This window comes from Pelophylax lessonae, assembly GCF_965119305.1.
Source record: "Pelophylax lessonae genome assembly, chromosome: 1".
Taxonomy (NCBI): Eukaryota; Metazoa; Chordata; class Amphibia; order Anura; family Ranidae; genus Pelophylax; species Pelophylax lessonae.
In genome coordinates, this window is record NC_138768.1 from 127,824,504 (window position 1) to 127,841,615 (window position 17,112).

The window sequence follows — 17,112 nt, forward strand, 5'->3', positions numbered from 1 at the left end:
CCTGGCCCTATCTTATATGAAGGATAGCCTTATGCCTATCCCATGCATGCTTAAACTTCTTCACTGTATTTGCAGCTACCACTTCTGCAGGAAGGTTATTCCATGCATCCACTACTCTCTCAGTAAAGTAATACTTCCTCATATTACTTTTAAACCTTTGCCCCTCTAATTTAAAACTGTGTCCTTTTGTGGTAGTTTTTCTTCTTTTAAATATGCTCTCCTCCTTTACCGAGTTGATTCCCTTTATGTATTTAAAAGTTTCTATCATATCCCCTCTGTCTCTTCTTTCTTCCAAGCTATACATGTTAAGGTCCTTTAACCTTTCCTGGTAAGTTTTTTCCTGCAATCCATGTACTAGTTTAGTAGCTCTTCTCTGAACTCTCTCTAGAGTATCTATATCCTTCTGGAGATATGGCCTCCAGTACTGCGCACAATACTCCAAGTGAGGTCTCACCAGTGTTCTGTACAGCGGCATAAGCACTTCTCTCTTTCTACTGCTTATACCTCTCCCTATACATCCAAGCGTTGTTCGGGGCACAGTACTTGAAAAGATAAAAGTCAACAACAAAGGCCTGGGAAAAAGAGGCACGACCATAGGTGGCAACTAGGAGGTCCTCCAAAAAAGTGGCTGGATCAGTGCCCTCGACCCTCTCAGGTAGCCCAATAAAATGGAGATTATTGCGGCGGGCACGGTTCTCCAGGTCATCCTGCTTGAAGTTGGGCAATGTCCCTGGATGCCTGCTCCACGACATTGTGAAGCGGGGGGAGCTCGTCCTCCATGTGACCCAAGCGGTCTTCCACCTTTGTCACCCTCCCACGGAGCTTCTGCATGTCCTGCCGCAGCAGGGATATGTCCACCTTGTCCTCCAGCTTAGTGGTGAGGTTGGCCTGGCAGATAGAAATAGCATCCAGGATCTTGCACTGCTCTGCTGATTGCGCGGCCTGAGCAGGTAGGGAGGACGAGGTGCCGCCAACTTGGGCCTGCATGTCCACCTCCTGGAGGCAGAATTGGTCCAGTTTAGCGGCCGCCTTGGAGGTCTTGCGTGGAGGAGACATGTCGCCAGGGCTCAGCGGGAGGTCCGGAAGTGATCGCGGGTGAAGGGGAGTCGGTAGCGGGAGTCAGGATGATCAGAAAGGGTAAATGCCAGGAGAGAGCTGCTCACGCACATCTGATCACATTGAGCTCCAGGCCATGCCCCCCATAATGAAAGTACTTTATAAGGATGTGTCTTTGAGCCTCTCCACTATGCTAACTACTACTGGGCAGAGGAGAGACCATTTTGACCTTATCCATGGGCATTCCATTTGAGGTAAGAGGACGGATCCCGATATTGAGTTATATTGACACATATCACTTGTATTTTACAATTATACATACATCTTTGACCCCTATTTCTCTTTCTTTTTTTTTAGATTTAGAATGGCTCCTTCTTTTACATGGCGGTTCTTGTGAGCGAGTCAGAAAGCACTATTGGACGCTCTAACACGTCCACTCAAGCTACTATGTGATGGCATTGTGAATTCAACTCAACTCCGTCTTTCTAAATTTTATTATTTTGGCAAATTTTGGATGCCTATGACTCCCTTCTTTTTGGAGGTATATATTACCCTCTATATACCGCAACGGCTTCCTTCTGTCCTAACGAGATTTGGAGACTTTTTCCATCAAGTCCTGAAGAAGGAACTACCCGCAATTCCGAAACATGTTAGTATGCTCATGTGAACAGGGGGATGTCTATATGTATAGTATCTAACATGCTCTCTTACTTTTAAGAAATGTATACCCTCTGTCATATGTTGCCAGCACTGCAGTTCTTTATTTGCCATGGTCATGTTTATTATTTTTATTGGAGGTGCTGTGTCACCAACACTTCCCTTCAATTTGAATATACCCATCAGTTTTCTAAATAAATTATAGTTTTTATCTTTATACTCTAGTTACTCTTTTACCCTTTGGTGTATGCATCATGTAAATCCCGTTGAGGATTTTTTGGTGCTCTTTTCTTACCTATAAAGCCAGAGCTTTAAGTCCCTTCTAACCTCCAAAATGTTAGGGGCCACCTGGGAGATCCAGTGTTTGGGGATGATTCTCCTGGCACCTAGGAGGCAGATGTGCATCAACTGAGAGATTTCCTGAGGTCGACTCGAGGGTAGGAGCACAGCCAGTGTACATTCATTTTAAATAGGCTCAAATTGCACTGCTTTGCACGAAAGATGTGCATTCGCTTTCTTAGGAGTTGCACCACAACCAGATTGCATGGTTGTTTTGTACTATAAGATCCCATTCAGGCAAACGCACTGCATTTGGGGTGTCGTTAACTTTGTATTGACATCCGCAGTGGATCACAAGGCGAGTGCTATTTGAATGAGCATTAGTGTGAACCTAGGCTTAGAAATGAACAGTGGAAATGTGAATTTGCTTAATTTAAGCTTTTTTCCACAAGCATGTTATATGAGTGATTAAGGAATCCAAACCTTGGTCTGTTCAGTGCTGAAGCCGTCTTGTGGGTATGCACAGATGTGGTCTGCTATAGGGGCACCAATGTCAATCATTGGACTCTGCAGAATGGAGAAAAGAGGCTGGGTATAGCAATAAAACAAATCACCAGTAACCCCCTACCCCATAGAAAACTCCAACCTTTGCCTTGCTTCTGCAATCAGCAGTAAATTATGGTTTGACAGTCAAATTGCAAAAATATTTAATGAAAACAGAATACTTTATTTAATAAAAGTTTGTGGTTTATTAAATTTACATATGCAGCTTTAGTTCATTAAAATTGTGTACAATTCTTCACAGAAGAAAATTAGGCATGGCATTTGCTAAGGCAATATGAGGCATTGGACTTTGCAATTATACACAACTTAGGACGCTGTTTAAAAATTCTGCTACCTGTATGTAACATACGAAAAAAAAAAAAAAAAAATACAATTCGGTTATCTTAAGCAGCATTTTCATTATGTGAGTGAAGGGAGAAAACAATGTAACAATTCATTATTTATTGCTAGCGTAATGCTAAAGCCCAACTTCAGCTTTCATTTATTTTAAATAAATAGTTAGCCTGGACCAAGCTGTTCCAAACTATTTTCTTCACTAACACATGTGCCTGCAGGAAGTGCTGTGTAAACTGTATACAGCAGGGATATGCAAACTGTGGCCCTGCAGATGTTGCAGAACTACAAATCCCATGAGGCATAGCAAGACTCTGACAGCCACAAGCATGACACCCAGAGGCATGATGCGACTTTTAGTTTTGCAACAGCTGGAGGGCCACAGTTTGCATATTCAGCATCAGCTACGTACAGTGCTGTGTTCCAGCAGCAGTGCGGGGACTTCCTTTCCTGTTCCCAGAATAAAATCAGGCTGGGCTGAGCGTGATCAGCTATTTACAGGAAGATTTGTATTTTATGAATAACTACAAGGCTTCCTCTGATTGACAGAGATGGAGATTGTGACATTATCCACCCTTCTCTCCACTTCAGCCAGTCAGAGGAAGCGTAGCATTAATTAAAAAAAAAAAAAAAAAAAAGGTTTTCTGTGAATTTTATGAGCAGCCCTTAGCCCAACTTGATTTTTCTCAAGGAATGGGATGGGAAGTCTTGCCGGAACCCAGCGCTGTATACTGTGTATTAAGCTGATGCACATACAGTTTATACAGCACTCTCAGTTGGCATATGTGTTAGTGAAGGAAATTGTTTGGACTAGCTTTATCCAAATTAGTTACGTTAAATTAAAGTTGGTGTTTAGCTTTAAAGCTGAGCTCCAGGCAAAGAGTTAAAGTGGTTGTAAACCCTTACACATAGCCAGTGAAGGGACTGGCCTCAAATGATACACAGAAGAAATAAATCATCCTACATAACTTGTACTTGTTTATCTGCAGTCTCCTCTCCTCTACAGCCATTCAAAGTGCTGAATTTTAAATCTTGTCTGAGTTCAGAAAAAGGGGGCAGAGAGCTGAAGTTACACTCTGCAGATCTCATTAAAGAGAGCTCTGAGAGCTGATTGGAAGGAAGGGACACACCCCCTCCACACAGCTCACAGAAACAGAGTTGAGGCTGTAAATCAGCTGGAGCTCCTTCCCTTGTCACCATTTTTCTCTTGATGTCAGGAACATTTGTCAGAAGTGATTCATGACGATAGAAGAGGAATGATGCAGCAGACAGAAATAACACTTAGTGTTCTTAATTGAGACAAGAACACACTATAGAGAGGCATATGCTTTGTTCAAATTTCATGTTTGAGGTTTACAACCACTTTTAAATACACAATTCAAATAAGGGAGCTGTTTTACCCTGTAAAGGATTTGTACTATCCAATCATTCCTGAGATTTAAACAGCGGGGAAGGGACCTAATCGTTTTTTGTTGCAGTTCCACTTCCATTTACAGGTCTACCAACCCCCAGCCTGTGGCTGGACAGTAGACAGAAGTGGCTCTGTTATCTGCTCTCCACCTACCAACATGCTGTAAGTCAGCACATGACCTGGATGATTCCTTGTGCTGTAACGCCTTCTAAACTGAACTCTGCTGTACAGGGGCTGCGATAGTCTGATACCAGGTTACATTGGGGCACTTGCACTGCCTGCGTTTATAGATGCAATAATGAAAACAGAACTGCAATAATCTGTAATTTATGCTTGCCTGAAGTTCAGCATTAAATGGTTAGTCCAATGCAGCAACCGGTAGCTAATATAAAAGACAAATCAAGCCCAACTTCATTTGAAACATTTCATTTTGGATAGTGTGGAAGGGTTAGACCCTTTTTTGATTGCAGTCTGTGTTTCTGTTGGACATATTTGCTCTCATTATTTGCCCCAGTGATAGGGAAGCACGGGGGGCAGGGACTAACGTGAAATCTCTCCAAACATAGCAGTGAAAACACATTTTGGGTACAGCTTGGAACCTTGATCAAGTTTTAATTCCCCTAATTTCCTTCCTTGGTGTCACAGCCACACAATGAGAGGAATACCACCCAATGAAGCCACAGAAAGCAACAATATCTGTAAAAAAAATCAATATCTGTAAAAAAAATAAAAAAAAGTTACCTCTGTGCAGGTGTTTTACCTGTTCAATTCGCTTCTATTTACTTTGTGATTCGTACATTTGTATATGCCAGATAAATAACATGATTGTTATTCTGTTTTTGAAAGCTGCAGCAGCATATACAAATGTATGAATTGCAAAGTAAAGAGAAGTAATCTGAACACACCCCTCCAGAGGGAATTATTTTTATTTTTTTTACACTTAATTAAAAAAAGAAAAAAGATCTTTGCCTGGAGTTCCGCTTGATATAAAGGGGAACAGATGTGGCATCTGAAGCTTTGCACACTATAGCTAACGAGAATGTAAGGGTAAATATGTCTATTCACCATATCTAGATGGAGCAATGATAAAACATTGCGGGGAAACCTTTTCAGCAGGCATAAAATAGCTTCTTGAGTTTCAGAAAGAAATTCCACCATCTACATTATGAATCTGTAAGGAAGGCAGAGAGGCGATTCAGGCCCCATATCTCAGAGCTCTAGGACTGCCCCTTATTCCTGCTCTGACACTGGAAAAATAGCAGGAGATATTGACAGTGGCTAAGCCACATATTACCACTAGTTAATAATGATATTATAGGAACTAGCTCAGGCATATTAGAGCACAATTGCAAACATAGAAGTATTTTACATGATCCAGACACAGCCTAAAAATAAAAAAAATAAAAAATTACTAGGGACAGTGGTTTTGCCATTAAACCTAAATTAAAGATGACTTGACTCAGAAATCAGACTCCAGAGGCCACGGATCCTGCCAGTAACACTTCCTGTCCTAGAGTGACAACGTTCACTCAACATACTCTGCATGGAGGAACAGCATTGTCACCCTAGCACAGTGATGGTGAACCTTGGCACCCCAGATGTTTTGGAACTACATTTCCCATAATCCTCAACTACACTGCAGAGTCATGAGCATCATGGGAAACATAGTTCCGAAACATCTGGGGTGCCAAGGTTCGCCATCACTGCCCTAGGACAAAAAAGGGTCTTCGTTCATAAACATCCCCTCTTTTCCATAAAATAGGGGAGATGTGATCTGTAGTCCACCACGAGCAGCAGTAACAATGCTGAGAACAATGCAGCAGAGGCAGAGAGCACAGAAAGTTACCAGCTCACTGGATTTCTGGCAGGATGGTTTTTATTTTGCGCTTATAGAACAAAACGCAGCAAAAAGGGAAAAAATATGAAAAGTTCATTGTTCAAATTTACGCCTTCCTGCCCAATGCTGACCCAGCTCTAGCAACCCATTGCAAAGCTTTATGCTGCAGTTATATAAACATTCAAATAAAATTCGAAAGAATCCACCGGGGCTATTGTGTGCCCTTGACCCAGGAGGGGGCTTTCTTTACTTCTGGATTTTTATCATTCTGGAAATTCTCGGCGTATCTCTCTCGTGCTTTTTCCCAGTTCTTTTTGTTGTGTGACGGGTTCTGCATGTCTTCAATGGAGGTAGGGTTCTTTGTCCCCAGACCAGCCTGCTTCTTATGCAGCTGGAGCTGAATCTGGTACAGTAAAGAAAGTTTCATCAAGTCAATAAATACCGGAAGTATGACCAGACAATCCAAAAAAATCTGTAAACTATGATTTTCAACACCAATTCCTAATTTAATAATGATTCATGAATGCCTATGAAATTATTCTAGAATTAAAAAGAATTCGCTGTAAGAACTTACTATTCTAAGCTGGTATAGTTCAAACACACATGGATTTTGTTTTTCAGCAATTTCCTGAGCAGGGAGATCATCCATGGTGATTGCAGCATTGTGGTTGTTAAAGGGCATAGGGCATAATTTCCAAATTCAAATTTTCAGGTAGAGTGGAGGAAAGTGAGCATTATAAATACATAAGATGTTTTTCTTTATGGTCCATTTTTTTGCCATCTGTGTCTCACTAGAGAGATTTACCTTCACTTCCTGTTCTGTAGACCCAAAAAGGAGAGAGAGGATATCTTTCCAATGTCAGGAAATTCCCCTCTCAGACAGTTGTCATGGGAACAAGTGTCGTCATCGGATAATTCCACTCTACACCTGCTCTGGTGGCAACTCAAATTTTTGGATTTACCCTCACTTTCATTCCTGGTGACTACGGCAATTAGAGAGTACAAATATCCGTAACTGGGAGAAAGACTGTATAAACTTGACAATGATTTTATCCCCTCACCATTCTATCCAAACCAAAAAAAAAAAAAAAAACAACGTTGCCTTTAGTTATACATTACTTTTCCTACCGAGCCAATTTTGACATTCCTCTCCTATATATAAAAAGCATTTTCACTTCCGGTTCCGGGCGCCGCATGGAGTGAGTGAGCGATCCGCAGCTCCCGCGGCAGACCCCGAAATCTGCATATAACTCCGGCCCAACATACCCCACCGGCCCCCCGCTCCTCACCTGTGCCCATCGAGCCCCAGGGACCCGGCGGAGGCCAGTCACTGCCCGCCCGATGGATCGCTTCTTGGAGAAGGCCGCCCCGCACCCTCCGCCGGCGGCATCCCAAATCGAGGCCCCGGTCTCGGCCTACTCCGGCGCTGCTGCGGACTCAGCAGCTATGGACACCACTACTGGGACACCAGGTACCCTCCAGCAGCCACCTGCTCCTGTCTCTCCCATGCCTGGCACCTCCACAGAACAGATTGCTCAGGCAGTAGTGGCTCTTTTAACCCCTACCATTGCAGCCTCTGTGGAAAAGGCTGTGGCTGCTGGCATGGCCAGCATAAAGAAGAAGCTGGCAGCACATTCCCAAAGGCTCAACGAGGTGGAGTCCCGGCTATCTAATGTCGAGGATGAACTGTATCAAGCCCAGGGAACCGAGCAGTCGCAAGACAAGCTCAATCGCATTATAATGGATAAACTAGAGGACTTGGAGAACAGATCGCGACGGAGCAACCTGCGATTTATTGGGGTTCCTGAAAATGTCGCCCCATCAGCTATCCCTGAACTCTGTGCAAAAAGAATCCCCGCAGCTCTGGGCCTGCACGGCACGTGCGTGGTAGAGCGGGCTCACAGGATGGGTTTGTACTCGGAAGAACGCAAGACTCCGCGCCCTATCATTGCCAAATATTTGAACTATGCAGACAAGTCTGCTATCCTGCAAAAATTCCGCCAAACTACTAATTTCCAAATTGAAGGCATGAAAATATTGATTTTCGCGGACTACTCTGTCGATGTCGCAAAAAGACGCAAAGCCTTCCAGACCATTTGCACCAAACTGCACCAGGAACACCTGAAATTCACCTTGGCCTATCCGGCGACACTACGCCTTCGTGCACCTAATGGCAACCAACTTTCCTTCCAGGACCCTGAGGAAGCAGAGGCCTTTGTCCGCACACTCCATCATGGCGATCAGGGACCCTCTTCTTCTGCTAAAGCCCTTCCGTTTTCCAGACCTATGGATCAAAGGAGCCCCAGGAAGGAATCCCCCAAGCGTCAAAGGTACTCTGACGTGGTTAGCTCTGGTCGCCCGGGCGCGCCGCACCGAACTGTCCTTTCACGTGAGTTTTTGTGCCTTTTTCTTGGAACCGTCCTGGCTGTCTAACCCAGGGCTGCCTGCCCGGGGTCACTTGGTGCTCTCCCTGGCACCTTCTCAGGCTAAAGTTTATGTGTAATTTTATTTTTCTTTATTGGTACATTATGGGGTGATGCTTCGTTGTATTTGTTGCTGCACTTTCATTGTTATGTGCTCCTCTCCTGCTCCGTTTGTGTACACCTCGGTGGCCTGCTTCCTCCTTGTCCTGGACCGAGACTCATGCGTCTCTGCGATACTGGGCTGACGAATGGGCCTTTGTATCCCCGTTTCAGCTATGGGGTCCTGCTTGGCGAGCTGTGCTCCGTGTTGTACACATGCGGAAAAAAGCGAAGTTCTTACTGAGTTTACTGTTATCCTGCTGTATTACTTGTTCCGTTTCATTTTGGTTCCATCCCATTCTCCTATTTGCCCCCTCCCTGTCCCTGAGGATCAAACATGGGTCCCCTTTTCCTTTGGTCTCCTGGGTCCGTGATCTCTTGTGGGTCACTGTGTCCAGAATCGGGTGCCCATTTTTCCTACCCCCGGGTACCGATAGTTTACGTATGATCTCCCTTTTTCCTAGATCCCCTTCTCACGTCTCATGCCTATTGTGACGTGGAACGTTAAGGGTCTCCGATCCCCGGCTAAGAGGATGAAAGTTTTACGTCACCTTAAAAGGCTTAAGGCGGACATTGCTCTTATCCAGGAATCGCATCTCCCCGCAGAGGACATGAAACGCATGGAAAAACTATGGGTGGGCAAAATTGTAGGCTCAGCTTCCTCCGGCCGTAAAGCTGGAGTAATGATACTGTTTCATAAAAGACTCCCGGTGGAAATTCTCTCCACGGACGCGGATTCTGAGGGGCGTTATGTCTCGGTTCATTCGCGTCTGTACGACACTGAAATGATCATCTCCAATGTATATGCCCCCAATGTGTTTGACCAATCCTTTCACGCTGCGATCTCTGCCAGACTTCTCACCCTTCCGAATGTCCCTCGCCTTGTTGGCGGGGATTTCAATGCCGTTATGGACCCTGTCCTGGACAGGTCCTCCTCTAAATTATCGTCGCTTCCCCACCCCCCCTGAATGTCCTACTCCGCTAGCGTCGGTGATCGATTCGCTTTCCATGACGGACGTTTGGCGACACTCCCACCCAACGGATCGGGAATATTCTTTTTATTCACACCCCCATAAATTGTTCACGAGAATCGATTATTTGTTCTGCACAGACTCCCTCCTCCCTCTTCTGCGCGAGGCCACCATACACGACATAGCGATTTCAGACCATTCCCCAGTCTCCGTATCCCTGACGCTCTCGGACTCCCCTCCTGCCCCCCGTATTTGGAGATTCCCCTCCTATCTCAAAAATAACACCGACTTCGAATTATTTCTACGTCGTGAATGGGAAGAATACTCGGCGGCCAATTCACTACACTCTGGTTCCCCTCTCCTATTTTGGGAGGCGGGCAAAGCCTTCTTGAGAGGCCGTATTATCTCTTATGCGGCGGCTTTTAAAAGACATGCGAACAGCGGGTACAAATCGGCTAGCGACAAACTGCAAAAAGCTCAGCGTGCACATATACAAGCGGACACTCCCACGGCTCGAACGTCCTGGCTGGAAGCTAAACACGAGTTTGATACATGGGCCGACAAGGTAGAATCTATTCACAAAGCGCATCTATCGGCGACTTTGCACCGCTTCGGCAACAAAGCTGGGAAATTGTTGGCTAGGCTGTGTAAAGGCTCGATGTCCACCACGCACATTGGCTCACTACGAAACAAAGCGGGAGTGGTCGACTCAACCCCTCAGGGGGTTCAGCAGATTATGCGGGACTTTTACGCCTCGCTATATGCTCCCGATGAGGTGGACGGATCTGTGGCCGATCTCTTTTTGTTTGGTACTGGGCTGCCTAAAATTACCAGAGAACATCTTGACACACCTAATGCCCCGATTACGGCTGAGGAGATTTCGACAACGATTAAACATCTAGCGGCGAACAAGGCGCCCGGCCCCGATGGTCTTTCCGGGGAGTTCTATAAAGTCATTGCGCCCAGTATAATCCCCACACTCGTCCAAGTATACTCCTCGATATTGAACGGCGGCCCCTATCTCCCGACGGGTAATCAGGCCATCATTAAGTTGCTGGCGAAAAAGGGAAAAGATCCCTTGGAGCCGGGCTCGTGCCGCCCTATCTCCTTGTTAAACCTCGATGTCAAAATCCTCTTGAAAATCACGGCGTCTCGCTTAGCCAATATTATGCCCTATCTTATACATCCAGCGCAATCGGGGTTCACCAAGGGTCGCTCGGCTACGGCAAATATCAGGAAAGTGCTGGTAGCACTGGAACAGGCCAGATTGCATCCGGACCAAGACATGGCCATAGTAACACTCGATGCCGAAAAGGCATTTGACAATGTGAACTTTACGTGGCTGCGCCGAGTCCTAGATGCTATGGGTTTCAGCGGACCCTTTGTCAACCTCATTACCTCAATGTACCTGTCACCTTCGGCCAGACTATGTGTAGGGGGTGCTCTCACCGATGATTTCCGCCTGTTTAAAGGTACCAGACAAGGCTGCCCCCTCTTGCCGCTATTGTTTAATCTTGCACTCAAACCCCTTTCTCGCTACCTGCTGACTAAAGCCCCCCTGCATGGGATCGGTGTGGGCTCTCACGAACTCCGCCTATCCCTGTTTGCGGATGATGTGCTTCTATTTACCTCGGACCCTGCAGTTGACATCCTGGTGGTGGTTTCCACTTTTGACAGTTTCAGGCTCTGCTCCGGTCAAAAAATAAACTACTCTAAAAGTGAAATACTCCCTTTAGGAACCGGTGCTTCTCGCCCCTGGGAGGGGAACTCCCCGTTCATGATAGCGTCTAAACATATCACCTATTTGGGTATTAAGATAGGGCGCACCCCTGCCTCTATCTACACACTGAACTACCCCCATTATTCTCCAAAATAACGAGGGAACTGGATAATTGGATGGAACTACCGCTGTCGCTTCTGGGGAGATGTCATCTCATTAAGATGGTCAGTTTTGCTCGCCTGCTTTATCTCCTCCAGACTCTTCCCCTGCTGATCAAACATAAAGATGCTCAAACCCTCCAGAGGGCTTTTCCTCGCTTTCTCTGGCGGGGGAAGAGGCCACGGATCTCCTATAAAAAGCTCCATCTCCCCAGGAGTGACGCGGGTATCAATCTTCCTAATCTGAGATTGTATAATCTGTCATGTTTACTCGGGGTGGCCTTGGACTGGATATCCCAGACATCGCATTATTCCAATTATGAGCTCGAATCTCAGATGTCCAGTCCAATCTCTCTGACAGCTCTTATGCACGTTAAGTGGGCGCAGCTATGCCCTGCACTCCGCCATAATATACTTTTGAGAGACACTGCCATAGCGTGGAGGGAGGTGCGGAAACTCCTGAAACTACCTTTACATTTCTCCAAGTTTCTCCCGTTCCGGGGAAATCCCGGGTTCCCTCCGGGCCTGGACCATTCTGTATATCAACAATGGGAAAGGAAGGGACTGGTAACTTTTGCACAATTATGTGATTTGGGCTCTGGCGTTCCATATCCCCTCCAAACCATCAAGGCTAAGTTTGAACTTCAGGACAAGGACACCTTTTTTGTGGCACAATGCCTACACTTCCTCACTAATACCGCGGGGAAACCAGAAACTCGCTTTAAACCTTCCCTCATCGACACCTTGTTGGACTCTGCCACATTCAATATATCAGCGATTTACAAACCACTTCTGAAACAGTGTCCGCCTGCGCTTTACACCTCAACGGCTTCTAACTGGCTCAAGGATTTCCCTGGAGAAGATACACTGCCTCACATAATCCAAGGTCTCAACACCACCCTCGGACTCACACCCAATTCGATATGGAAAGAGACCCACCTTTCTGTCGGACAAATCGATTCCGGATGCTCACAAATGTCCGTTATGTGCTGCGGAAAGACCCTCCTTATGCCACAAGTTCTGGTCCTGTCCCTCTATCTCCTCTTTCTGGGACCAGGTTCTGTCCTTTATCAAGGAAGTGACCAAGACCGTCATGCCTAAAGACCCTCTATTGCTCTTGTTTGGTTATTGGGACAAACGCCTGCAAAAATGGTCTAGCACCTCCGCTGCAACACATCACCTGTGGATCCTATCCTGTTTATTGGTGGCTAGAAGAACGATCCTGGCCAACTGGATCTCCACGACCCCCCCATCACTTGCCCGGGTCCGATCAGAGCTTGCCACACTTCTTTCCATTGACTGAATTAATACGGATCTTTCAGCTCGCTCCTCACGGAAACTATTCTCTCAGAAATGGGACGCCTACATCAAGTTTACTCTCCCCCAGACGGACCCCTCCATGGTTAAATTTATGTTTACGTTCCAGGCCTTGCCCAAAGACTCCACTTGATCCCTCAGGTCATATCCGATTTGATGCTCTTTTGACCCCGGACCCAGCTCCTCCTCCCCCCCCCGTTCTTGTCCCTCCCCAGTCCCTGTTCCCCTCCTCCTGAGGGGCCTATGTTGCATAACATTTCTGTGTAACTGTAAATGTTTTGTTTATATTGCCGATTTTCCAGTGTTATATTGCAAAATTTTAAATAAAAAAAAAAAAAAAAGCATTTTATTTTGCTAGAAAACTTAGAACCCCTTAACATCACACACACCCACATACATACATGCGCATATATATATATATATATATATATATATATATATATATATATATATATATATATATATATATATTAGGGATGCACCGAATAATCGGCGGCCGAACATTATTCGGCCGAAAATAGAAAAAATAGCACTTTCGGTGTTCGGCCGAATAAGTCAAAAGGCCGAATAATTTTGTGCCGAATAATAGGGCTGAACGATAGTCGATATGATATTGACTATCGTTCTGTGGCCGTAGGCGATATTTACAGGGGGAAGGGACTCGGAGGAGGACAGGAGGACTCACAGACTTCCGTGTTAGGCAGGGGAAGCCGGGACACTTCAGCGGTGAGCATACATACATTACTCACTCGTGCACTGCAGCCCGCCCCACACATTCAGTGAGTCTTATGCCCCATACACACGTGCAGATTATCTGCAGACTTTTGTCTGCAGACTTACCTTTTCTATGTAGTGCAAGGGCCTGCCGGATTGCATACAAATTGAAAGTGTTTAGGTTTGACCTCATATTATATGGTTTTGGTAAGTCTGCAGACAAAAGTCTGCAGATAATCTGCACGTGTCTATGGGGCATTACTCTCCTCCCTAGTTTTTTCAATGGCACATTCAGGAAGCCAATCACGCCGTGATTAGCTGCACAGCGAACCAATCACGCGTGCCAGCACACCTGATTGGTTCCGCTGTGCCGCTACTCACGGCGTGATTGGCTTCCTGAATGTGCCATTGAAAAAACTAGGGAGGAGAGTAAGACTCACTGAATGTGTGGGGCGGGCTGCAGTGCACGAGTGAGGAATGTATGTATGCGGCTGTGCTCCTTTCCAGGCTCCTACTAGTCCACCTCCAGCCTCCTACTACCACCACTATGAGAGACTGTCTGTCACGGTATAATCTGATCGAGTCCACACTGACTGACTGTCACTGAGTAATTGATGTTACCACATTAACCCTGACCTGCCCAGTGCCCTGTATCTGCAATTAAAATTTACAAGGCTGCCTGCATGCTTCCTGATTTCCATTCCCAGCATCCTTCCCAATCCCTACAATGTCACTAACATTAACCCTATGGTACAAGGCTGCAGTGTGCACTGAATCCCATTCCCTACAGTAACATTTAGGGAGAGAGAGAGACATGAGAGGACAAGAGAGAGAGAGAGACATGAGAGGACAAGAGAGAGAGAGAGACATGAGAGGACGAGAGAGAGAGAGTGAGAGGACAAGAGAGAGAGAGACACGAGAGGACAAGAGAGAGGACAAAAAATTGGCAAAATAAATGGAAAAAATGCAAAACACCGCGTTCGGTATTCGGCCTTCGGCCAAACATTTTATTATTATTCGGCTTCGGCTTCGGCCAAGAATTTCATTTCGGTGCATCCCTAATATATATATATATATATATATATATATATATATATATATATATATTTATTTATTTATTAGGGATCGACCCATTATCGGCAAAGCTGATATATCGAGGGCCGATATGCACTTTCCCCATTATATCGGAATCGGCCACCAAGGTGACCGATATTGCAGATATTTCTGGAAAGTGTTGTACCGGAGTAATGCCTGCAGCTAGAGGTATCACCCCGATACCGGCGTCCAATTGCCGATGGTCGGCTGTCTTGTAATGACAACCGATGCGGCTGAGAAGCCGAGCAGGAGGGGACATCCCCCCCCTTCCCGCCGCCTTCTGGACGGGAGACCCGGGCAACTAGCCTGCACAGCCGCGGAAGACCCGATCAAAGTCGCATTCAGCTCTGATGGGGTCTCCATGCAAAAACCCGGAAGTGATGTCATGACAACACTTTCGGATACTGGCGCCAGATTTAAAAAAAATGACAGCATTCAAAACAGCCAAACTTGGCTTTTTTATGCGTTTAAGTGAAGAGGAGGGGTTTGGGGTCTTTTAGACCCCCAGATCCCCCACAAGAGTACCTGTCAAAGAAAAAAAAAAAAGAAAATACATTTTTTTTTTAAATGCACGAAAATATTGGCTCATATCGGCCGATACCGATTTGCATTGACCAAAGCATCGGTAACGGAAAACCAATAATCGGTCGATCACTATATATATATATATATATATATATATATATATATATATATATATATATATATATACACATATACACATACATATATATATACACACACACACACACACACGCTGAGTAACCCAACATGTCACACTTTAAAAATTGTGTACGCCCATGGAACGGCGCCGAACTAAGGTACCAAATCTCCACAGGTGATGCTTTAACCACTTAAGCCCCGGAAGATTTTACCCCCTTCCTGACCAGGGGGTTTTTTGCGATTTTTTACTGCGTGACTTTAACGGACAATTGCGCGGTCGTGCGACGCTGTACCTAAACGAATTTCACGCGGTCGTGCGACGCTGTACCTAAACGAATTTCACGTCCTTTTTTTCCCACAAACAGAGCTTTCTTTTGGTGGTATTTGATCACCTGTGCGATTTTTTGATCATGCGCTAAAAACAAAAAAAGAGCGTAAATTTTGCAAAAATAACAATATTTTTCACTTTTTTTTATATGAAATTCCCCAAAAAAAAAAAAAAAAAAAAAAAAAAATCGCAAAAAGCGTATTTTGATTGGTTTGCGCAAAAGTTATCGCGTTTACTAACAAAGGGAAAGATTTTTGTCATTTTTGGGGGTTTTTTTTTTAACGAGTAATGGCGGTGATCTGCGATTTTTTTTTTGCGGGACTGCGACATTGCGGCGGACAGATCGGACCCTTGACTGACATTTTTGACACTTTTGGGGTTACCAGTGACATTACTACAGTAATCAGTGCTATACATATGCACTGTTACTGTAAAAATGACACTGGCAGGGAAGGGGTTAACTGTATTGGAGAGGGAGGGGTTAAGTGTGTCCTAGGGGCGTGTTTCTAACTGTGATGGGACAGGTCTACTATTGTAAAAACAGAGATCAACGGTTCTACATAGTAGAACCGTCTGATCTCCATTTTTACACAGGGGAGAATGACAGGTGGCTTGTTTACATAAGCCGCCTGACTTTACTGACTGCCGCAGTAAATATACTGTGCACAGTCGGCAAGCGGTTAAAAGCTTTTTTTAGGTTACCAATTTAATAACAAATGCTGCATCATTTGTTGTTATTAATTGCAGGAGTTCTTGTTTTTACTCTGTATACTGAGAGCTGCTGCACTGGTTACATCCTCTGTGGCATGGTTTATTGATATTTAGTAGGTTACCAGTTTAGAATTACACAGGCGGACGGGTGATAGAATTATTGCTCTTCCTCTGTGGCGATATCTCTATTAGACCCCCAGATCTCTACTCTGCCCTTCAAAGCATCTGATAAAACCGAGATTGGCTTGATCAGATGTTTACATCATGGTGAAACCAGAAGTGACAAAATACTTGTCACGTCCATTTTATTATACCATAGAGATGATAGGGGACGTTCCAGTCATCTCTATAGTAAGCCGGCCGCAGGCTTTAGTCCTGAGCTCGAGCCCAGAATGGCACCAGAAGTCAGCGGGGGAAGGGGCAGGGTGTCTCATGACCTCCCGCCGCATGTAAAAGTGATCGAGCGCCTATTTAGCCACTAGGACCGCTTTTACATAAAAAAGCATCTCCAGCTGAAAAAAAAAAAAAAAAAAAAATATAACGGAATTTTTGTAAAATCTTACCTGTAAAATTCCTTTCTCTGAGTCCTCCGACAGTCGCCGCCTCTTCATATTCATCACTATGGGTTATGACCTTTGCTCCGTAGGAGTAGCTAGGCAACAGAATATGTCAATATTAAGGCTTTTAACATATCCCACCCCCAGGGGGTGGTCCCCTCAGTCAATAACCTCCTACTTCCTGTATCCATACCTCAGTTTCAGTGGAATAGCAGTAGA

At 45.1% G+C, this 17,112-nt stretch overlaps 1 protein-coding gene across 1 annotated transcript in view; it reads right to left on the minus strand.

Annotated features, from left to right (window-relative positions):
• Positions 1–6,203: 6,203 nt before the first annotated feature.
• Positions 6,204–17,112, minus strand: part of AGGF1 (angiogenic factor with G-patch and FHA domains 1) — a 139,953-nt gene continuing 129,044 nt past the window's right edge. Inside the window, exon 14 of the mRNA XM_082275665.1 lies at positions 6,204–6,540. Coding sequence (XP_082131791.1) covers positions 6,349–6,540 — 192 coding nt within the window. The 3' untranslated portion in view covers positions 6,204–6,348. The remainder of the gene's footprint in view (positions 6,541–17,112) is intronic.